At 33.6% G+C, this 24,052-nt stretch overlaps 1 protein-coding gene across 1 annotated transcript; it reads left to right on the plus strand.

The window, feature by feature from the left end:
• Positions 1-1,565: 1,565 nt before the first annotated feature.
• On the plus strand, positions 1,566-23,940 carry GCA (grancalcin). The gene is made up of 8 exons (XM_012760387.2): positions 1,566-1,740; positions 6,762-6,935; positions 16,486-16,555; positions 18,937-18,980; positions 19,259-19,406; positions 22,047-22,160; positions 22,485-22,543; positions 23,220-23,940. Exons 1-8 carry the CDS (start codon positions 1,714-1,716, stop codon positions 23,244-23,246), a joined length of 663 nt encoding a protein of 220 aa, XP_012615841.2. The 5' UTR covers positions 1,566-1,713; the 3' UTR covers positions 23,247-23,940.
• Positions 23,941-24,052: the final 112 nt, after the last annotated feature.

A 24,052-nucleotide genomic window follows, 5' to 3' on the forward strand; every position in this document is an offset into this window, starting at 1 on the left:
AGTCCTGTCTTTTAAAAGGGCTGCTAGAAAACCTACCCAAACTTTGCCCTGGGGGGTAATATTATCTTGAAATTAGATGTACAGAAATGCAAGAGACTCATTGAGACTTGACTCCCAACATACACAAATGCAATATACCAATAAGGCTATTTTGATGAAAAGAAGATGCACAAAAGTTTTGACCATAGAGTTAGATTAAATTTGTAAATGTAAACACTCAATCTTTCTAAGCATTTCTTTGAATATGTATTTAGCTGGAATGAAACAATTTGTTCTGCTTTCTAATGCTTTATTACTTGATGCCTTAAGAAGCTATATGTTCTTTCTTCTTATCAAGGTTTTACCATTCCCCTCTATTTATTTTTTCCAATAATTTAACCTTATTGGCTAATGTATTTCTTATTGTGATAGAGGAACTAATGGACACTTTCTCAAGAATAGTTTCTACATTAGCTTCCCTTCTCTGCTTGTTCCTGGTAAAATTAAATTTCATAAGGTCCAACATGTTCCTCCTCTATAGTGTAGCTGAGCAATAGCTACTCAGTTCTGCAAGGTTGATTTCCTCTGCTAATAGATAAAACTTTTTGACAGCCTTATTTTTAAGAAACATGTTAGCCCTTGTCTACTTCAAAGATAACCCAAAATAACATCATCCTGGTCTTTTCGTTTTTGTTTTTAAGATGAAGCCAGAGCTGTCCTGTCCTTTTAAAGCCACAGCTACAAAATTCACTTGAGTTCTGGAGAAAAGGAGACTTGTCAATAGCTATTACTTAATAAGCTAAAGTAATTGAATATTTAACTTTTCACCGAATGATAAAAACCAAGCTGTTCCTCTCGGTATCTATACGTAGGAGGCACCTCTTAAGAGTTTGCGGAAAGGTTGTCACTGGTAAGGTTGTGAGATAATATGCAGCATGCCTTCTATGTTATCAACTTGTAAACAGCAAATCATTTCTTAGTATAAGTGCATATCCTGTGCAATATGTGGGCCACATCGATACTTTAAAAAATATTGTTCATTTGAAAATAAAATTTAACTAGACATCCTGTATTTTTAAACCTGACAATTCAGGTCACCATTTATCTACCAAAGAGACTACAAATAATCTTTGCATACAAATTGGCGTCCAGTGGGTTTTAGCACAGAAGCACTCTCCTTGGGGCACAGACACGGTCATGGTTTAAAAGTTTGACGTGACATCAGCACTACACAAAAATAAATCTAACTCTGCAAATTTTGGAATTCACAGATGTGTTTTGAAAACAGTGGAGTAGTTAAAAGTCAGACTAGCCGGTTTGGGGTTTCTAGGGAGAAACAAAACTTGAATGAGTTTGTGACTACAAAAACCTTCCTGAGCGAGTGGGGAGTAACAGCGGAAAAGGCCGCTTCAGGGCTTCGGAGGAGAGCCCGCGAGAACTTGAGCGAGCCAATAAGAGCCGAGCAGGGACGCGGTGGGATGTGCGACAGCCAATCACAGCCGAGAAGGGTGGAGCTAGATTCCGGGAAGGGGAGGGCTCAGCAGTACGGACTACGAAGGGCGGGACTCAGCCAGTCAGAACCGGGCAGGGCGGGGCTGGACTGTGTGAGGGGGCGGGCTTGGAGGAGTGAACCGCGCGGTTAGTGCGTCTTTCTGCATCACCCGCGTCGGCGCCTGTGCTTATCTCCCCGCAGGGCGGACGCGGACTTGAAGGGTGACGCTCACTCCGCTCGTGATGGCCTACCCGGGATATGGAGGAGGGGTGAGTCCTGGCCGCATCCCCGTGGCCCTGGCCGTGGCTGGGTGTGGCGCCCCTTGGGGGCGGTGCCAACGTACCGGGTCCGCCCTCGGCTCCTGCTTTCCGGGTCGGTGTCTGGTACTCGGCGGCACTCGGACTCCGCGGGGTGTTCGGAGCCCGGGCAGGGGTCGAGCGCCACTGAGTCTGGGCTGAACGTGGAGCCGCAGGTGTTTCGGTCCTTGAGGACCCGCTAAGGATGGTCCTTGTGGAGCCGAGGGAGCGGTGTGTGTTTAGAAATTTATTTCCTGGAATGGAGAAACTGTCCTATTCCTGTTGCAGTAATCTTTTGTGGTCCACCCCCATCCGAGTCAGTTTGGGTAGAGATCCTCTTTGTGATTTTTCTTGTTTTGCCACTTCTTGTTTTTTGTTTTTTTTTTTCTTAAGGTGCTAATGAATAAATTAAGATGTACTCTAAATGTCTCCTAATCTTCACTGTTATTCTAAAGGCAGTCTGTTTTCCTAGACATTTTTTTTTTTTTTCATGCGGGGAGGGTTACTCTTAACTATTTATCTTGCATCACCTTTGAGAGTTGGAAGTGGTAAAAGTAGTATCGTGGTGGCTAGCCCCTTCCTTTTAGAAAGGGACCCAGACATTTTGTATTGTCAGTGATTTCCAAAGGTGGAGTGAGCAGACTTTGGTGTTAATAAAGTGGGAGTGCAGGATGATCCATTGGTGTGTGGGTAGAAGATAACATATTTTGTATTTTTATTTCTATTTGTTTTTACCCTAAAAGGGAAATGTGCTTTACTAATTTTAACATAGAACTTGACATTGGCGTATTGTGGTCTTCAAACGAGTTACTCCTACCCCTGGGAGTACGTGGGATTTTTTATTTTTTTAATGCAATGAAAATTGATTTGCTTCAAAACTTGTCTGAATTCCCTCTGGCGTCTGCCACTTTATAATTCTACTCCTCATCAGTTCTTAAATTTACGAAGAAAGTTTAAGGTACCTAAGGAAGTGTAAAGCCTCTTTCAAAGATTAGTCAAGATAGGGTAAAGCCGTGGGGCATTAAAAATTTTCCTACTTTTTACCTACTTTCATTTGGTTGAAGCTTGCTTTAGAAATGTGGTGTTTTTACTACTAATGGGATGCTCTGAATTTATATATATGGTAGAGTGGGGTGGTGAGAGTAATACATTTTTATTCAATCAAAGAATTTGCGACTTCCTTACCCCCACTTTTGTCAAAGACTTCTTGTATTTGATGGAGCGTCACACAATAGAATAAATAAAATATTTGTATGTGTTTTGAACATTTAAATACCCTTTTCCATTTTATTTAAACATAAGCACCTCTTTTCACCTGGTTTCCTGCTCATCATTAGTAGCTGGAAAGAAAAGTACTCTCAAATAATTGAAGGAATATAGATTAGAGACACTTGATTTTTTAAAAACATAACGGATATATTTTAAGATACATTGGACAAAATTTAAGGATAAAACTTGCATGATTTCTTAACTTGTAGTATATTAATGACATAGTTAAAACTTTTATAAATTGCATTAATTATAGTCAATCTGCACCTTACTGTTTCTTAAATTCTTCTAACAAAATATAAAATGTTAGCTGCTAGACCTATTTCTTTTGATAGTATACTTTTATCTAATTAAGCATGTGATTCATCTCTTTAAAAGATGCATTTCCAACAAATGTTTACTTTCTTGTTTAATGTTTACCAAAATTATCTTATACTCTTTTTTTACTAATCGTATACAAATGAAAATATAACTCAATCTAAAGGAAGGTTTTTTTTTCCCCTTTGTTTCTCACTTTGGTTATAGGAAATAAAATCTAAAATTTTAATATATGTACATATTTTTATTATACATATTGTATATTAAGGTCATCAGTATTTTCAAGCATAAAAATACATTTTAAGCATAAAAATCTTATAGGGATAAGATATTCATGTAAGAAATAGAATAAGAAATAAGTTCAAAGAGTAAAATTTGTAAATTTTACCGAAGAGCCTTTTCATGTCTTTTTAAAAATGGAAGGGAGCAGGTATCAGATTATTGTTTTATGTAGATGACAAAGGGTACTTTCTTTGTAAAACTTTTTTGTAAATGTCAATATTTACAATATGTTAAGCATTGCATTCTTTATAACTATTTAAACTTACAACAAAAACTTTATATCAACATAAAATATGGGAAAGGTATATACTTTTTCAAAATTCTTTTAAGAAGAGGGAAGCAAAACATTTGAAGAACACGGACATGTGGTCCTGGTTGTATCCTGAGGGATGAGGTGCAGTTCTGTATCTTGGCCTCTCACTTGTTTTGTTTCAGCCTATTGTGACTTATTACAGTTTGTATGTGCAGGGTTCTCCAAGGTTACAGATTATATGATCTAGTTTTAACTAAAGTAACCCTCACAAAAAGAACAAGTAGTTTGAAAATTTCTGGGAAGAAAACTGAGGATCACGGATAATACCAAAGATTCAAAAATATGCAAACCAACATGAAAATGACATAGCTGACAATTTGTTCAAGCCTTTCTTATCACATTACCAAGTAATAACAATGATGATCAATTTTAATTCCTTTGAAACTCTCAAGAAAATAACTTGAAATTTGAATTTATATAAACTGGTTTTAGGGCTTAAATTTGTTGTCCAGGGCCCCAGTTCTCCTCCACATGGGCTGTTCTATGTGGCGCTTCAGCTTCATAGCATGGTGGCCATGTTCTAAGAGAGAGAATACCTCCAGTTCTCATAAAATCTTAAACCTGGAACTGATATGATAAAGCTGAAACGGGCCCAGCCCAGATTCAAGAAAGTGGAGAAGTAGTCTCTGCTTTTGGATGGGATGGGTGGTAAAGAATTTGCAACCATCTTAAATCTCAGATTGTTGCATTTGGGAAAGTTAATTCTGCAAATCAGGAAGGGAAGATAGGTTGGGAAGGACAGAGTCTTCATCTAATAAACAAGTTGTGCTTATCCTTTCATATCACAAATGGAGATGCTATAGTAGAGGATCCACAGCCAGTCTTTTGGCACCATCTCTATCTATATTAGCTTTTCACTAATGTGCTTATATTTAGTTTGTCCTCTCTTTTCATGAAAAGGTTTTTCAGTTTTCTTTGAAGCTTAAGGTGAAGAATGTCTTCAGTAAGCCTTAAATTTAAATTCGTGGATAATTCCTAGGCCTTGATTGTCTCCATGCCTTTGCAGGCCTGGGAACCAAAGCCCAGGTATCTGTTACTGCCATATGCTCTCAGAGCAAAACTGCCCTGGGAGTTTTGCTAATCCTTTTACCTCTGGGTTTAGATTTAACCCCAGATAATGGCCTGGAAGTTTTCTCCTGTTAGTGCTCTTAAGGTGATATCAAAATTTTATTTTATGGAACTTATTATTTTCAGTGTTAGGGCAGACCAAATTATCCTAGCTTGCCATTATTAGAAGTAGGGTTTATTTTTTTCCCGTCAGCCAGTTTTTGTAATTTACATATTAAATAATTTTATAAATTCTATTTCATTTATATTCATCTATCCCACTTCAAATGTTTTGGTATAAAGGTTTCCATTGCATTTATTTATATGTAATATATATTTGTTTATAGAATATTAAATATAAATATATATATATTTCTCTCAACTTCTATTTGTGGTTATATACCCCTTTTCTGTTTTTATTCCTGAAATTGACATATCCTTTGCTGGTCAGTCTCTTTTCTTTTTTGAAAGAATTATTTTTGATTTTTAATCTAATATATTCTGTTTTAATGTTTACTATTTCCTTTCTTGTACCTTATTGCTTCATAATCTAGTTTTTGATCATCTCCTTGAATGTATTTCCTAGAGCTTAATACTTCCTCGTTGCTTTGTCCTTACCACAGCCTATGCTGCAGCTATTCAAACTACTTGTAGGCTCCTGCATTATGTTCTTGTAATTCTTTTTCTTTCTGGCAATCTCTTTCTCCTCCTGGCAATCTCTGTTCATCCTTCAAGGATTCAGATCAAGAAGATTTTTGTTCAAAATGGAATAATGAACAGTATTGATACCTCTTCTACCTGCAGACTCATAAAATTACTGAGTAAAATACCATTCTGAGGTGTTATATTAATACTAAAAATGAGTACCAAGTCTCAAAGTGAAAAGAAAAGAGAGAAACTATAGCCATAGCAGGAAATAAATAGGTATATAACCTTTGGGGTCAGACTGTATATGAATACATGGTCTACTTCTTACTAGCTACTTGACCTTGACCAATTAAGGAAACCTCTTGAAGTTTCAGGTGCTCAACTGCAAAAAGGAGGTAATACTTTGATACCTCAGTTGTTAGAAGTTGTTGATACCTAGAGTTGTTAGAAAATAAAAAAATATAATAGATAGACAGTATTTAGAATAGTGGGTGGGATATAAAAGCCCTCAATAACTCTTAGCTACTTATTATAATTATTGGTATTCTTGTTGTTATTCTTATTAGTTTTGAAGAGAACTGTGGTTGGAATTATCACTATATTGATCTTTTTATTGTCATCTTGCTTTTTAAAAAATAAATCTTTTCTGATGGAGAGAGTGTTTCAGCTCCACACACTTTCCCATGATTAGGTCCCCGTTTTATTGTATTTATCATGTATTCTTCTAGGTTTGTGTCTTGAGGTATACTTCTTCATTTTAGTATAGGTGAAATTTTGTATTTTTTTAAAATTTTTTATTTATTTCAATGATGGTGATGGTAAATACTTTAAATTGTGCCTCATATTCTTCTGTTAGATTAAGTTCTTAGAGGCTGGAGATTTTTCTTTTATACTTCTTTTAATGCTGGATAACATGTTAATGAATTTAGTTATGTTTTAATGTAAGTCATTCTAGTGTTTTAAAGTTAAAGCTTTTGTGTTAAGTTTGAAAGCTCTTAGTAACTATTTTTATTTTTTACTTTTTAATGGACCTCTAATAAATATTTTCTTTTAAACTAACTTTAGTGATAATAGGTAATATTTATATTATTAACCTTCTCCTTTTTCACTCTTATAGTTTGGAAATTTTAGCAGTCAGATGCCAGGAATGCAGATGCAAATGGGACAGCCAATGCCAGGAACAGGTCTAGGCATGCTCCCTGGTGGGTATTCTGGGTACCCAGCATATTCAGCCGGTTATTCCTCAAATGCTGAACCCATGTGGACTTACTTCACTGCTGTTGCTGGACAGGTGAGATGCTTAATTTATTGCACAAATAGTAATTTAAAAAATTACTGTTTTTTTAAAGACATGTCAATTATTTTACTTATTGTATCATCTTAAATGTATCGTTTTAAAATTTATATTTTAAACTTAGACTAATTTTCTTTCAGAGATCAAAAATGAGGATAGTCATAATTATTTTATTTTTAAAAGTCTGTTAGGCCAGGCACGATGGCTCACATCTTTAATCTTAGCACTTTGAGAGGAGGCCAGGGTGGGAAGATTGCTTTAGGCCAGTTTAAGACCAGCTTGAGCAACACAGTGAGACCCCATCTCTATAAAAAATAGAAAAATTCACCAGGCGTGGTGACACACACCTGTAGTCTCAGTTACTTGGGAGGCTGTGGCAGGAAGATCACTTGAGCCCAGGAGTTTGAGGGTGCAATGAACTGTGATGATGCCATTGTACTCTCACCCAGGCAATAGAGTGAGACCCTGTCTCCACAAAAAAAAAAGTCTGTTAGTATGAAGTCTGACACATGGTTGATTTGACTAAAAGAGGTAACAGATTTTTTTATAATGGGAAAATGTGATTCTTTCTAAGCTAGTATGCTTCCCTTGCTGACTTTATTCTATAACAGGAGTCCTCAGACTTTTTAAACAGAGGGCCAGTTCACTGTCCCTCAGACTGTTGGAGGGCTGGACTGTAGTTTAAAAAAAGCTGTGAACAAATTCCTATGCACACTGCACATAATCTTATTTTGAAGTAAAAAAACAAATGGGCAAAAACACCCGCATGTGGCCCACGGGCCATAGTTTGAGGACACCTGTTATAAGGTGCTCCTTTTACTAGTAATTAAATACTCCACCCAAACTTACATATTATCTTATCTTGAATTACCTTTTTTCCTATCACTTAAATATTTTTATTTCCTTCACTGTGTTTAACATTTAGAAGCATCATACTCTCCTTGAGTAATTGTTAATGTAAAGCTAAGTGTATTTAGTCTGAATGCCCTTGATGAGTATTGGAAATATGAGGAAGATAAGAGATTTTTTGAAAAATTAGTATTCCAAGGAACAATATTTTTAACTTGGGTATCAATCACATTAAAATAAGTTTTAGTTAAAACCCCTAATATGTCAAACAGTATGATAGGAAATCATTTTAAAACATTGTAAATTTAAGTTGAGAGTACACTTTTTTCCACAGATGAAGTTATATCATTTATAGTAGTTTTGATTTTATATGGTTGGTAAATGTTCTAAACAGATTATCAAAATAATCATGTTGGGATTTATTTTTCTATTTTTAATTAAAAATTAAAGGAAACATTATATTAATGGCACAGTACATATTAGCATGTTATTCATTTCTGATAAATTTGAACAAATATTTAAAAGGCTGACTTTATTATGACCAACAGGAAAGTGTGAGCTTGCCAATTCAGGTATGTGAATTCTGTGGGTGAAGTGTTAGTGATGATATGTGCTTACTGTGGTCAGGTGAAGTTTTTTCTTTTGCTCCTACATGTCTGTAACACTATGCCACAATTTATTCTTTTTAATGCAATTGTATATACATTATTTTATATGAAATTGCAAGTGAAATTAAGGAAGTAGAGTATGTATTATACCCATTTGTGTGAGTTATTAGTTGCATTTAACATAAAACGAGTAGTGAGAATTCAGGTTCTGAAAGAATGTAGTATCAATTTCTTCCAAATTAATTAATAAAAAATGTAGGATTATATGAATCAAATTCCTACAGGTTTTTTCTTTGTGGCACTCTCTGAAGTGATTCCAAAGTTTATCTGGTAGATTGTGTCACTGAGAATAAAAATTAAATCATAATAAAATATAATATAAGTGAATAATAATAATAATTATAATAGTATGGTCCTAATGAAAAATAAATATACAGGTGTCCCAAAAGTCTCCAATTTTCTCCATAGGGAAAATGGGAAATTATAGCTAAATGTACCTTTATTTACAAAATATTCATTACAAAATTTTACTCCTTTTTGTCTCTATACGAAGGAAAATTTTAATAAAATTTTGTAATGAATATTTTGTAAATAAAGGTACATTTAGCTATAATTTCCCATTTTTCCTTATGGATGGTGACTTTTGGGACACCTTATATAATACAGAAGAGCAGGAAGTCCAGAAACTTACCCCTGAATTCAGGATTTGTTAAAGATAGCATTTCTTTTATCAATAGGGAAAGAATGAATTCCTAAATGAACATTCCTGAAATAGCTGATTAACAATTTATTTAAAAATAAATGTATTCTTTAATTTTTTATTGATATATAATAGTTGATGTACATATTTTGGTTTGTGATAATTTGATCCATTCATAAAATTAAATCATAGTAATTAGGATATCCATTACTTTAACTATTTATCTTTTCTTTATACTAGGAACATTCAAGTTATTCCATTCTAGCTATTTTGAGATGAACAATGGATTAATGTTAACTACAGTCACCCTATTGATCTATTGAATACTAGATCTTGTTTCTCCTAAGTGTATATTTGTACTCGATAATCAGCCTCTCTTCATGCTCTCCTCCTCCTTACCCTTCCTGGCCTGTTTGGTGTTTATTGATCTCCCTGTACCTAGATATTTATATCTTTTTCAAGTTTTGGTAATTTTTTTGTTATTATTTCTTTGAATAAGCTTTATACCCCATGCTTTTGCTCAGCTTTCTCTTGAACACCAGTAAGTTTTAGATTGGGTCTGGGTCTTTCGAGGTTATTTTCTATATGTTATAAGAGATTGTTTCTTTTTGTTCTTTTTTTCTCCTTTGTGTAATTTCAAATAGGCTGCCTTAAAGCTCACTGATTCTTTCCTCTCTCTGCTTGATCCATTCTGCTGTTAAAATACTCTAATGAAGTTTTCAGTTCAGGTAATAATAGTTCTTGTTTATGCAATTTCTTTTTATTATTTCAGTCTCATTGTTAAACTTCTCTAATAATTTTCAGAATTACTTACTTGGGTTATTTGAGAGATCACCAAGTTTCCTTGAAACTGATATTTTGAATTCTTGGTTAGAGAGCTCACATATCATTGTCTTGCTAGGGTCAGGCACTAGTTTCTTGCTTTGTTTGGGGAGATCATCGTTCCCTGTTTGATGTTGTTTCTGGTGAATTACATCTGTGTCTTTGCATTGAAGGATTAAGTTATTTATTCCTGTCTTGTTTTGGTTTTTATTGGGTTATGTTTGCATAGAGATTCTTTGTAATTTACCTGTTGAACTTATTTTTTCTTCTGCTAGGTCATTGATTCTTTTCTGACACTAGATGGCGCCTTAAACCCATGTTTGCCTAGCTCTTGTAAATGATTGAGATATCCCTTACGTTTACTGAGACACTGCCTGTCCCATTGGGAGAGATCCAAAAGGGGATATCCCATCAGTGTGGAAAGCCTGGCTAGGGGTTCATGCCCAGGGGACTTGCAGAATATACTTTTTACTGCATAGTGCTGTCTAACAGCCACTCTGATTTGACATCTCCTTTGGTTGAGTTACAGAGCAGAGTTTCCAAGGCTGGTAATGTTAGTCCCACCTCCCCTCTTTATCTCTGGCTTTCCTCAGGGATATTTCTCCCTTCAAGTACTCACAAATGCTTCCTGTGGGTTGATGCATGGACAGGTTCTTTGCCAGGGGTCCCAAGATGATGGAAAAGCTGTTTGTCCTCTTTGCTCTCCCTTTTTCCAGTGTAGAAACTGAGCATCCAGGGAAATTTTCCACAGGCTTGGTGCTGGGCAGATAAGGGGGAGGGGTGTTACGGACATAGAAATCCAATTCTCTTACCATTTTCTGTGAATTTTTTTTCTTTTCTGTGACCTTGGGAACTGACTCATTCTCATATTTGAGTTCTGGGATATTACTAGTGATAATCTTGGCATTATATATTTGTTTTTGGTTTTCTGATGTTGGAGGAAGTGAAGCCAGCTTGAGGAAAAAGAGTTGCAAGAAATTCAGGATGGAATTCAGGGTTTGGAGAGTTATGATGATGTTCCTGAAGAAGACGACTTAACTATGTTTGAATAAATGAAGATTGTTGTACCGTACTTAAAAACAATAACACATCCCCTGAAAATAAGCCCTAGGGTGTCTTCTTGAGGAAAAATAAATATAAGACCCTGTCTTATTTTTGGGGAAACATGTAGCTACTCGGGAGGCTGAGGCAGTAGGATAGCTTGAGCCCTGGAATTTGAGGTTGCTGTGAGCTAGGCTGACACCACAACACTCTAGTCTAGGCAACAGAATAAGACTCTGTCTCTAAATAAATAAATAAATAAAGTACTATTATCTACCTGAGGCTCTTATTATTTAATTAGACAATGCAGGCCAGATACAGTGGCTCACATTTATAATCCTAAGCACTCTGGGAGGCTGAGGCAGGAGGATCACTTGAGGTCAGGAGTTCAAGACCAGCCTGAGCAAGAGTGAGACCCTGTCTCTACCAAAAATAGAAAAAATTAGTCGGGTTGGTGATGCACACCTGTAGTCCCAGCTACTTGGGAAGTTGGGAGGTTGAGGCAGGAAGATCACTTGAGCCCAGGAGTTTGAAGTTGCAGTGAGCTATGATGATGTCACTGCACTCTACCCAGGATAGTAGTGAAACTCTGTCTCAAAAAAAAAAAAAAAAAAAAATGCAGTTTTCTAGTACTAAGGCTACCTAATTTTAGTTGAAGGTAGTCAACTATATATTTTATTTGATCATTAGTTTCAACTGTAGGTAAAGAAATCCAAAAAGGGTCACTTGGATTTTCTCCGTATGGTTTAAGAAGACATTGCTCATTTGTCAGTCAATTAAGATAACATGTTTTCCTAATGTGTATGAGGTAGTATACTAAGAGAATGCTTTCCAAAGGCAATGAATAACTTCCAGGAAAGCTGTTGTGTCTGCTTTTCTAACTCCAAAATTCTGTACAAAGCACCTGTAAAATAGTTTCATTAATTATATTAGATTTTAGATTTTTATATGTAATCTACACTTGAGTGAGAAATTCTAATATTTTCAATGTTTTGAAGTAGTAAGTGAACATAGCCACAAACTGTTAGAAATGTTAGCCAGACAACTAATTTCTTTGTAGTAAATATGGCGCTTCGGGCCTGGGAATGCAAAGATGAATGAAACTCAAGACACTGACTTAGAAGGTCTCTGCCTAGTCAGGGAGATAAGCCATGTAGGAAATGATAACAATAGAGAGAAAGAAGTGCTAAAAGTGAACAGGTAAATATTATATAATAACAATAGTAAGAGCATCTTCTGGACTTTGTACTTATTCTCTTTGCCTAGAACAGTCCTGTCCAAAATAAATATAATGCAAGCCACAAATGGGAACCACATATATATTTTTAAAGTCTCAAATAGCATATTTAAAAATTAAAAAGAAATAGGTGAAATTAATTTTAATAATATATTTTGTTTAACCCAATATATAAAAAATACCAACATTTTATTCAACATTTAATCAACATAACATTATCAATTATATTTTACTTTTTTGTTACTAAATATATGAAATCTAATGTATATTTTATTCTTACAGAACATCTTAATTTGGACTAGCTAGGTTTCAAATGCCCCATGGAAGAATACATGGCTAACCTATGGGACAGATGAAGTCTAGCACATGCTTCCCTCACATATCAGCATAGCTTACTCTTTCACTTTCTTCAGATCTTTCTCAACTTTATCTCATCAGTGAGGTTTTCCTTCATGTCTCTATAAAATAGCACTTATCTCTTCATGCTCCTCCACAGTACTCATGCCCACACACGCTATCACCTTTACCCTGCTGTTATTTTTCTCCTTACCATCTAATGGTAACTTTTTCTTTATTATCATTTTTTCTTTTTCTTTATTATCATCTTTTTCTTTATTATCATTCTTCCACTACTAAAATGGAAGCTCTATAAAGGCAAGGATTATGTTTTGGATGCTGTTTGATACCTAGTGCATCTAATGAATATAGAAGGCTGTTCAATAAATATTAAATCACTGAATTTATTCTTCCTGAGTGGATGTTATTTGTTCATTTTACACTCTAAGTTTTCTTAACATATTTGTTTTAATGACTGCTCTATAAAAGTAATTTTTTCTTATATGAATTTGTTCTAAAATTGTTTATTTTTGTTGGCTGTTTTTTGAAGATTTCTTTTAGATTTCTCCATATATTTTAGAATTTTGGTTTGTGAGGTTATTTTAAGTTTTGGTTTTGAGGTTTGTGAGGTTTATTTTAAGTTTGATTATTTTTGGTTTTTGTTTATTTTCTCCTTCCCCCTTTCTGTTCCCTTCCATGTCATCTCTCCCTCTCCCCAAGTCACTTTTCACTAACTAGGGGTTTTGTGATCGTTCCCACCTGGATTGTGTTCAGGACACAGTTCATGATAGCTCAGGGCTTCTGCCCAGTGTCGATACTACAGATCCTATCAGTAAGTGAGGAGCAACTTAGTTTAACATTCTAGTTCTGCTTTCTAAGCTTTCTGCTTCTCAGAAGTGATATCTTCAGGCAGAAGTTAGCAGTATATTTTGTTAGTTTCATTTGGTTTGATTTTGCTTCCTTTGGTAAGTACAGAGCCCCATTCCACTTCCTGGATTCAAGCAATGAGACACATCACAATGTCATGTGAAGTCCTCAAAAGCAAATTCTTGCCCCTGTTGCAGATCTGCTCTCCCTCTACTTCCTAGTTTTTGCTTTTACATAAGGTACCCAAGTACACTGTAGTGTTGGAATTTCATACATATAATTTAGCTTCATCTATTTTTATTAAATAAAAATAGTATAAAAATGGTTTTTGTAAAGCAAAATGGACTTCAGATATATTTAGAGAAATATGTCTTTATAATTATTTTCCTTCTTAGTTGCCATTGAAGATCCACTAACCTAAACTCTTAGCATAACCTGTAAGTACTGTTGTATTGCTAAGCGACTTAAGGTCAGGCTGGAATAAGGCAAATGGGAGACTTGCGTTGGGTGCGAAATTTAAGATGATTTTTAAAAACTCAGTAATCACTAAGATAAGTAATGTTTTAAGGTGATATTTTGAAAGATTAAAATTAATACCAAAAAATCAGTGATGACCAATATACTCAATTTTTTATTAAAGAATGTGATTCTGTGCTTGCACCACTCACCTCATTTGCCTCACCATGATATCAACCCTACTTGAGTCTGTGAAGCCTATTCAGCTTCTGTGACCATTTTATATTTGTAGTTTATTAAAATATAGACTACTTTGCTTATCATATTTTAGTCTGCTAGTTTTTGGAAGGTAAACCCAAGTATTTAGTATAATAACTTGAGGGAGAAGATTTTATATTTCCATGACTTGACATATCTATTATAAAAGTTTCAAAAGATGAAGGATTTATAAAATAGCACTTAAACTGCTCTAGGACCTTTTGTGGAGTTTCATGGAAAATTTCCTGAGTTTTATAGCATTTAATTCTTAACTCTGATAAAATAATAAACTTAGTTTTTCATAGGAAGAATACACATTTACTTCTGAAGTGCAAGACATATAAACAAACTGTCATGCACCGTGTATCCATGCAGAGCAGCCTAAAGGAGGCATGGGCCATTGCAGATAAATGAGCAGAGAGAAATTCTCATGGAGTTTAAAGTTCTGTTTTATTTTGTGGGAGGGGAATGTAAGATGTGTTTCTTAGTTTCCATTCCACTTGAAAAAAGTTAGTGAAGATGCTAGAATAATTCTTATAGTCTTTAACTCAAACTTATAATGACTTTTTCTGTATATCTTTTGAGCCACCAATTTTTGCAGTTTGCTTTCTCTGTAAACTTTGTTTTTTCTCTACAAAAGAGTCTTTGTATCCTTCACAGTTTCTTCTTCTGTGTCTTTCTGGAAATATAGAATTTAGAGAAATGTTCTCTGTGGGCTAAGTGTATTTTTGTATGAAATGTTACAAAATAAGCTTATACTAGAGCAGAAAATATCATCAGACCGTGCATGATTGATTTCCTTTTATTTTAATGGGATTGGTCTAGTTTAGTAAATTCAAATTACTCTTTTCTAGGAAGTTTTAAATTTGTCTACACAGTGTGTTATTTTTATAAATGAGAATAAAAAGGTGAAGCTTACTAATTCTTAATCTTCAGGTAGAATACCATTTTCCCACTTAAAAGTTAAAGGGAAAAAATGATTTATAACCATGTTACCTTCAGTGTACTAGAAGGTATTTTTTAAATTAAAAAGAGAAAAAAAATTTCATACCTTTGATTCCGTTTTAATAATTTGTAAAAGATTATCTTTTAAAATCTAGTCTGACAACATCTGACATGTGTGTCCATCATTTCACTGAGATGGATATTGACAGTGGCAGCTCTCAGACTTATTGATAGGGTGTTTTACTATTGATTTCTGCTTGGGACTTGTTAGAAGTGTATTCATAGCTTTTAAAGGAGTCCTGATATATAATAATGGTTTGAAACACTTGCTTTAGGACTTATAATAGGGAAGTAGGTAATTGTTGGTTAAATAAAACACGTTAAAAAATCCCTCTAAAGTCTTTGTAATTTGAAGAAAAACTTTCTAACCTATCCCCTAATTTCAAAATATGGCTAACTTTTTTAAACTATAATTTTCTAACTATAGAATTTAAAATTTAGTAAACAAGGTGTCAAAAATATACGTGCCAGAGAAAGGAGCACTTGTAGGCACTTTTGAGTAGGGAATACTATATGGATCGTCCATTAAGAAGAATCCTCAGTATTTTTTAAATTTCTATTATAACCACTGCAGTTTTTCTAAGGGGTTCCTTGCCAAAGATCCATTAGAATATGAGTGTTTATAATATTTCTTGAAGTAATTTGTACAAGTTTTTGTTTCTTGGGTTTCTTATGAAGAATATGTTTTAAATTTGCCTCCTCAACACTTCCTCACAGCTGCTGTTTTATATTTGTGCCATGAATGTGGTGTTTCCAAGTGAATTACTTTGTGTTTTTGTAGAAAACGGGATGTGGTACCGAAATAAGAATATTCAACCTATTTCATTTCCGTTGTAATTTCTTGTTTGCACTAAAAAAAATTTATTGCTATAGTAAGTTCAAACAAGAATGTTTGGGCAATAATTAGAATAGCAACAAAATACAGGGATATTCTGAAATATTGCTGGAGTAACAGTGGGGGGAGAAAATATCTACCCCTTCCAGTTAAAGCTTCAGTATTCTTATAAATAATCTCTGAAACTAGCATGAGTGGGGAAGTTTTTGAGACTTTTCTGAACACATTTTAGGCATTTTTCTATTTTAAGTAGAGGTACAGTGACTCTTACAAGCTATTATTTTGAACTATTATATAACAGGGTGATTGTGATATTTTTCAGAAGTAGAAGAAATGATTTATGTTGTATGATGTTTAATCATAAACAAATATGTTTTTGTTGTCAGTAAATTATCTCTAGAATTTTGTAGTTGATTACAGAGTAATATTTTAAAGAATGCATATTTCTTGATTGGCCTAAAACTGTCAATTAACATTTTAATATGCTTTTATACAACTGAACATTAAATCAGGTTATAATTATTTTTAAACAGGATGGTGAAGTGGATGCTGAAGAACTTCAGAGCTGTTTGACGCAGTCTGGAATTAGCGAAACTTATTCTCGTGAGATTTCTTTTTTTTGCCTCTTGTTGAAATTGAAGTAGGAAATTCATTTTCTAACCTTTTTGTCCCCATACTTAAAATATTAAAAAAATTTATCACAGTTATACATGCACATAGTTTAAAGAGTCACATAATTCTGCAGAACTTGTTATGAAATAACTGCGCATTGTACATTGCTGTCTCCCGAACACAAAGTTCATAGAGGAGAACTTTTTCACCTCTTTTTAGCTGATTCTTTTGAAATTTCCTTCCAGATTTTGAGATAGCATGTTTTTATCACTATTGATGTTCAGTTTTAATGGTTATTGATTGATTTCCTGCTGTAGCAGGTGAGGCTTTAACTCTCTTTCAACCTTAAACTCACCCCTCTCCATGCACTGTATGCAGAAACACTTCCCACCCTCCCTTCCTTCTAATGTAGTTACATAGTAGTTTTGTTTAGGTAAATCAGCCTTTGTCTTATTTGTACTATCTAAATGCTGTTCATAGCTGGTCTTGTGATAATGTATGATTACTTTTACTTTTTATTTAAGCTTTTGCTTTTCCTGAAATTAATAATTGTCAAGTATTCTTTTCTCATCTTGGAGCTTTCTGATGTGTTCTGTTTTCTGTACACAGCTGACATATTGCCATTCCTTCACCATCATTCTGGAGCTGTTTTTCCCCTCTGTTGGGTTGGATTTCCCTTTTTACTCCATCTCTGGTTGTCCTCTTTTTTAAAATTCATTTTCTTATTTTAATGAAATATATTGTTCAATTTCTTAATAAAAGAGGGCATGGGAGATAAATTTTTGAGACCTTATGCTCTGTCTGAAAATGTTTTCATTCTACCTTCACAAATGATTTGGCCAGATCTAGAATTCTAGGTTACAAATAATTATTACATAAAATTTTAAAGGGATTGCCCTATTGTTTCTAGCTTCCATCATTGCTTTATCCTTCTGTTTCCTGCCTGCATGTGATTTGTGTTTTGTCTCTGGAAACTTGTGAGATCTTTTTCCCTAGTATTTTGAAATTTCACAATGAAGTGCCTGGTTGTGTTCTGTGGGGAACTCAGTGGGATCAGTCTGGAAACTCTTTTGCTTTAGTTCTGGGAAATTTTCTTTGGTGATGTTTTCTCTATTTTCTTTTTCTGAAATGCCTTTTGTTCAGACTAGGTTTTTTCTTTTCTGTCTTTTCTGTCTCTTTTTTTTCTGTACTTTTTGGGAAATTTCCTTGACTCCATTATATTGGGTCTTTCATTTCCATGATCGTGTTTCTAAAATCCAGGAGCTTCTATTCCATTTTTATGAATTTGATGTCTCTGCTTATCTCTCTGAGACTATTAATACATATTTTTTAAGTTTTTTCTTTCTGTATAATGTTAGTTTTCTCCAAACTGTTTTCTTCCCCCATTTTGTTTGTTTTGATTGTCTTTCATATTAGGTGCATGGCTCAGTTGTCTGATGATTCTTTGTTGCTCATATTTAACTAAAATACTGATTAGAAGCTCTGAGATGGTTAGGTGTTGATCGTAGGGTTCAGAGTGTGATGGTTTGGCCTGGCAGTTTTGTTGTGGATCTCTGGGTGTCAGTATATGTCAGTATATTTGGGTATTTCCTTGTAGGCTGATTTTTCAGTTGATCTTCTGCCTAGAAAGGAAGAGAGATGGACCCTGTGGGTTCTCAAGTCTTTTGTAAATTGTCATTTAATTGCCTTGTTGTTAGTGATAGCCTTATCTCAACTGTGCCTAGTATCCTACAGTTCACAGACCTCTCCAGAGAGTAAAATTACAGACTATTGCAGCGGGTTCAGAGGAAAGTAGGTATGGCAGCCACCAAACTGAATTAAGGCAGGGAGGGGATTTGGGACTTTAAATGTTCCTTAAGTAGACAGCCAGCCAATCCTTCTGTTTTTATCTCTACTTCTACACCCATTTTCAGAAGTATTGCTGATTCCTAGGCATTTAGAGTCTTTTCCAAGATAACTAGATTGCTTCTCTGCTTTTCTCATTACAAGTTCAGGAATCCATTTTTATCTGGTCTAGGTTACTTAACTTTTCAACTTGCAGGCTGGTCTCAAACTCCTGACCCTGAGTAATCCTCCCACCTCGGCCTCCCAAAGTGCTAGGATTTCAGGCCTGAGCCACCATGCCTAGCCTATAACTGCTTATTTAATTACTTTAATCCCCTCACTAGATGTGAATAGTTTGAGGGCAGTAATTTCTTTTAGTCATTTTTTTTTTTAACAATCGGTGCTTAACATTCAATGAAAATTTGTTGATTGTGGTGATTTGTGTATTTTGGGAAGTTTTTAAATGTTCTGTTTTGAAAATAGATATTGTCATAATTTCACATTTAAATTGGGCAGACTGCAATTTAAATATTGAATATGTTTTACAGCCTTCAGTTTGGAAACCTGCAGAATTATGATTGCCATGTTGGATGTATCCTTGAGTAAAAATAGAAAATGCTAAAATACAGAGTAATTGCTTTCTGAATATTAAGCCAGTTGTTAGTTTCAAATGACCATATGAAACTAGAGTATTTAAAAGTACTTTAAGATCCTGTTTGAATTCCAGATTTTCTTATTTTTACACAGAAATCTTTTCATATGCTGAGTTTGACTAACTGTAGAGGCATACTTAAGTTTTAGTCAATGATTTGGAGTTTTGAGTCAGATCTCTCAGGTATCAAAGTTTATTTTTGTTAACAAAACTATCAGAGAGATTATACAGGAAAAATGGGATTTAATGAATTCAAAGAGCTTTGGGCAGCTCTTAATGCCTGGAAGCAAAACTTCATGACTATTGATCAAGACCGAAGTGGCACAGTAGAGCATCATGAATTGAGTCAAGCCATTGCTGTTATGGGTAAGATATTAAAATTGTTTAGAATCTATAGAGGTCATCTTTATTCTTTGATTAGATTAACTTTAGTTGCTTCAAGGTATTAAGTAATAAAGGGATACATTTTTTCACCAGCACTTCCTTAGTTTGGCTTCAAGGTTGTCTAAGACCTTAACAAAACTATTTTAGTTATAATTTTTTCAAAAGATGATCTTTCATACATGTATGCATTCTGACTTTCTTCTGTTGAGTATATTTATATTATTTCTCTAATTGTTAATACTCACCACTTCTATTGTATTTTTTCAAAACTTGTCAGGATATCTAATTTGGGAGCAAACGATCAGTCACAAGTCATAGTTTAGCTTATCGGCAATAAAAAAAAAGCCATATTTTTGATTTTTCTTTTTTTCTTATAGAGTGCAGAACACATAGTAGGTCCAAAAATATCTCACAATGGAAAATTTGCATTTTAGAATATTTTACTTAAAATTTTTATTTTATTTTTTTTGAGTCAGAGTCTTGCTCTGTTGCCTGGGGTAGAGTGCTGTGGCATCAGCCTAGCTCACAGCAACCTCAAACTCCTAGGCTCAAGCGGTCCTCCTGCTTCAATCTCCTGTGTAGCTGGGACTATAGGCATGCACCACCATGCCCGGCTAATTTTTTCTATTAGAGAAGGTGGGTCTCACTCTTGTTCAGGCTGCTTTCAAACTCCTGAGCTCAAGTGATCCTACTGCCTCGGCCTCTCAGAGTGCCAGGATTACAGGTGTGAGCCACTATGCTTGGCCCTGCATTTTAGAATATTTTAAAAGAATTTAACTTTATCATCATGACTCTGACAAGCTAAAGTTCTTGGTGTACTTTGTTTCAAAAAATGAAAATATACAGTGGTATTTTATTTGCTTACAGTTTATGCACTTTTAAGTAGCCTTCTTAATTGTTTTTACCCTTGTGATTTTAGTTACATTGATTTCTAAAGAAAATACATTTGTACAAAAATTTTCTTTTTATTATTATTTATTTATTTATTTTTTATTTTGACATATTATGGGGGTACAGATTTTAAGGTTTCAATAAATGTCCCTTACCTCCCACCCCCCACAAGTCTGAGTCTCCAGCAAGACCATCCCCCAGATTGTGCACATCTCACTCATTATGTATGTATATACCCGCCCCCCTTCCCCCTCCCACCTGCCCAGTACCCTATTACTGTAGTACCTATGTGTCCACTTAGGTGCTACTCAGTTAATACCAGTTTGCTGGTGAGTATATGTGCTGCTTGTTTTTCCATTCTTAGGATACTTCACTTAGTAGTATGGGTTCCAGCTCTAACCAGGACAATATAAGATGTGCTATATCACTGTTGTTTCTTAGAGCTGAATAGTACTCCATGGTATATATAAACCACATTTTATTAATCCATTCTTGGATTGATGGGGCACTTGGGCTGTTTCCACAGCCTTGCAATTATGAATTGTGCTGCTATAAACATTTGAGTGCAGGTGTCTTTTTTGTAGAGTGTCATTGGATCTTTTGGGTAGATGCCCAGCAATGGGATTGCTGGATCAAATGGTAGACAAAAATTAATTTTTTGAAGGTTAAAATCTGAACTCAGTGTAAGTGGGCTTATCTCAACTCACAATTTAAAAAAGTTAAACTAGTAACAGTTTTTTGTTTTGTTTTATAGACAGGTTAGTAGTTAGGAACAGTCTTGGCCATATAAATATGTATAGTTCAATTATAGAACCTTAATACCTAATGGATTAAACTTGGTCTTTAATTCAGCCTAATGTTGGAAAATTATTTAATAAAGTCTTTTGCAAAGAAGAAAACCTCCAAAGAGAGCTCAAATGGGCAGTTGAATGTAAAATGGAGGCATTCCAGATTATTCAAACTTAAGATCTTTAGATATATTTACAAATATTCAAATTATTGAGAAAGAATACTATGGGACAATCTTTGGAATTTTATTAATACCACATCTGAAGCATAACTCTCTAATAGAAAGCTCAAAATACATTTGCATGTAAATTACATTCATTTGCATGTTTTACTACTTCTCTCAATTTGTACCTTTACTTTGATTTACTTTTAGCAAGTTTCCTGGGTTACAATTGCAGCTACACATAGAATTTTCTCTTATTGCATTTATTTTTATTGTTTTCACGTTTGAATGGATTAGTATTATTTGTCCAAATTTGTGAATCCAGTAACATATAGGCAATACTAGGCCAGCTTTTTCCATAGTAAAATGTACACATTTCATTAAATGCATAGGGCCATCTATAAGGGTACAACAAATAGAATATATTAATTTATCTAAAAAAGTTAAAAAATTGAAGTATTGAAGTATAAAACTTATGAAATACCCTAGATGTTATTTTACAATCAAAATAGATGATAAATTCATAAGAAGATATTTTCTTTTCTTTAGCTTTGACTTTATTACAAAACTAGAATTATGATAGTTATCTACCACTTATCAGTGTTAAAAACTGAAGCCTTTGATCAGTTTCAATATTAATGTGTTTTGTTTCTAATATATATTTTTGTCAAATATAGTTTGAAAGTTTATTTTATAACTTCATTAATAAGAAAGCAATCTTGCAGTGTTCTTATGATATTTAGTTTTAGAAGTTTTAATTTATTAATCTCTCTTTTTAGGTTATAGATTGAGTCCTCAAACATTAACTGCTATTGTTAGACGTTATAGCAAGAATGGCAGAATCTTCTTTGATGATTATGTTGCTTGCTGTGTAAAGCTTCGAGCATTGACAGGTATTGATTATTTAAAACTTGGTACAGTATTATGGAGTTATTTTTCTTGAAAAGTGCCTTTCATTTTCTTTAGCAAATTTATAATGTGTTTTTCTTCCCTTTATTCGCTATTAAATTTAATTAATTTTAAGGCTTTAAACATTTAGGAATATAAATAGTGAAAAATTGTTATATCAGTTTTGGCACGTTTTCTTCATATCTGGGATATTAAATCATTTAAGATTTAATTGAATATGAAATTATTCATTTTTTTATACCTGGGGACACCAAATATTTGAAACTATATATTTTAAATTCTAATAAAAATAATTTCTTTGTTTAAAGATTTCTTTAGGAGAAGAGACCACTTGCAGCAAGGGTTTGTGAATTTCATATATGATGATGTGAGTATTCTGCTTCACATTTTTGATATGTAGATATGTTCTTAGTTATCAAAAAAATTGAAGTGATCCCAGGTACCAATACTGGAAATAATTTATTTTATAGGCCATATTCTTTTTCTATATTTTTCATCTTAATGCAAATATAAGATTCAGTATTGTTACAAATGCCAAACCAATTTGACTTATATTAAATATAAATATACTTTTAAATTTTATTACAGATTTTTGACAGTTCATCTTTCAAATCATTTTTAAGGGGCAAAACTATCATTACTTTAATAAAGAGTAGTTTACTTGTAGTACTTTTTTCTAAAAGAGACAAAATTTTACTCTGGCAGATTATAAAGCTGTTCATTTCTCATTTCAAATGGTTGCTATTATAACCTGATTCTAGTTTTTTTTGTTGTTTTTTTTTTTACTTGTAACCATAGGAAAGTTATATTTTACCTATACTTTAATGTTTTGAGGTTTTTGTTTTGTTTCTGTTATATTTATTGATGAAAGTTCTGTAACTTTGGTCAACATTACCCTAATAGTATGTATTGGCTTGAATTACAAGCCTTGGAAACTCTTAAAGTTTCCCATCTTAGGAAAATGTTTTTATGAAATACAATTAAGTAAAAGCAATTAAAAACCATTTTATTGTTGCTAAATGATAATTTTACCTATCTGTTAGTTTTTGCAGGGCACTATGGCAATTTGAATGTCTAGAAATCAAAAGCTGAAGAAATACTGTGAATTCTGTTTTGTGGAAGAAATGAACTGGATTATGTTGAATTAAAACTTCTGGGGCTTTTCCATGTTCTTCTTACCTGTTACATCTGTTCACATTCTATGTGCTTTTACTTTGGCACATACTTCAAAGCAATAAAAGTTGTTTTGTTTTGTTTTTTTTAATTTGGGATATTACTGCTTTTGGAAAAGGTGTTCATTTTACAGATATCTGTATATTGTCATAAAATACTTTAATTTTTAACAAAATAGATCTAGAGGAATGTACTTAAAAGATAGATAGCATAGAAGCTAAATGATGACAGCCTAGATCAAACTAATTTATACTTACCTGAAGGTTATAAATTATACTTTTAAATTTTGTTTGTAGTTGTTGGTGTTTGAAGGTCAGCTAGAAGGGAAAGCCTGGATTTTGTGCCATGTTTGTAATATGGTTTGTTCTTTGATCGCATAATCAGTGAACAGAGAAATTTATTGGACTTTGCCTGTGAAGAAGAAAATTATAGGTCCTAAAAATTTATCCTAACTTGAATCTGTAGTGAAATAAGACTACAGGAGGCATTGTTTTTCCTTATTTATTTTTTGTAGTATATATTTTTTTCAATTATGTTTTATTGTCTTTGCTGAAAAAAAATCTTTAAATAAACATAGCTTTTCTGTCTGTACTCTCGTTCATTGGTGAAGACATAGTTAACTTAAAATGGCATCTTTCTCTAAATCTAGATTTTTTGGAAATGACACATATTTTTAATGAAATGTCAACATTTAAATTTGTTT

This window comes from Microcebus murinus, chromosome 8 (assembly GCF_040939455.1).
Source record: "Microcebus murinus isolate Inina chromosome 8, M.murinus_Inina_mat1.0, whole genome shotgun sequence".
Classification (NCBI taxonomy): domain Eukaryota; kingdom Metazoa; phylum Chordata; class Mammalia; order Primates; family Cheirogaleidae; genus Microcebus; species Microcebus murinus.

Coding starts and splice junctions, on each gene's coding strand:
- GCA (XM_012760387.2), top strand. CDS start 1,714: ATGGCCTACCCGGGATATGGAGGAGGG. Junction 6,936..16,485: donor TCACTGCTGTTGCTGGACAG/GTGAGATGCTTA, acceptor ATTTTTAAACAG/GATGGTGAAGTGGATGCTGA. Junction 18,981..19,258: donor TTATGATTGCCATGTTGGAT/GTATCCTTGAGT, acceptor CAAAACTATCAG/AGAGATTATACAGGAAAAAT.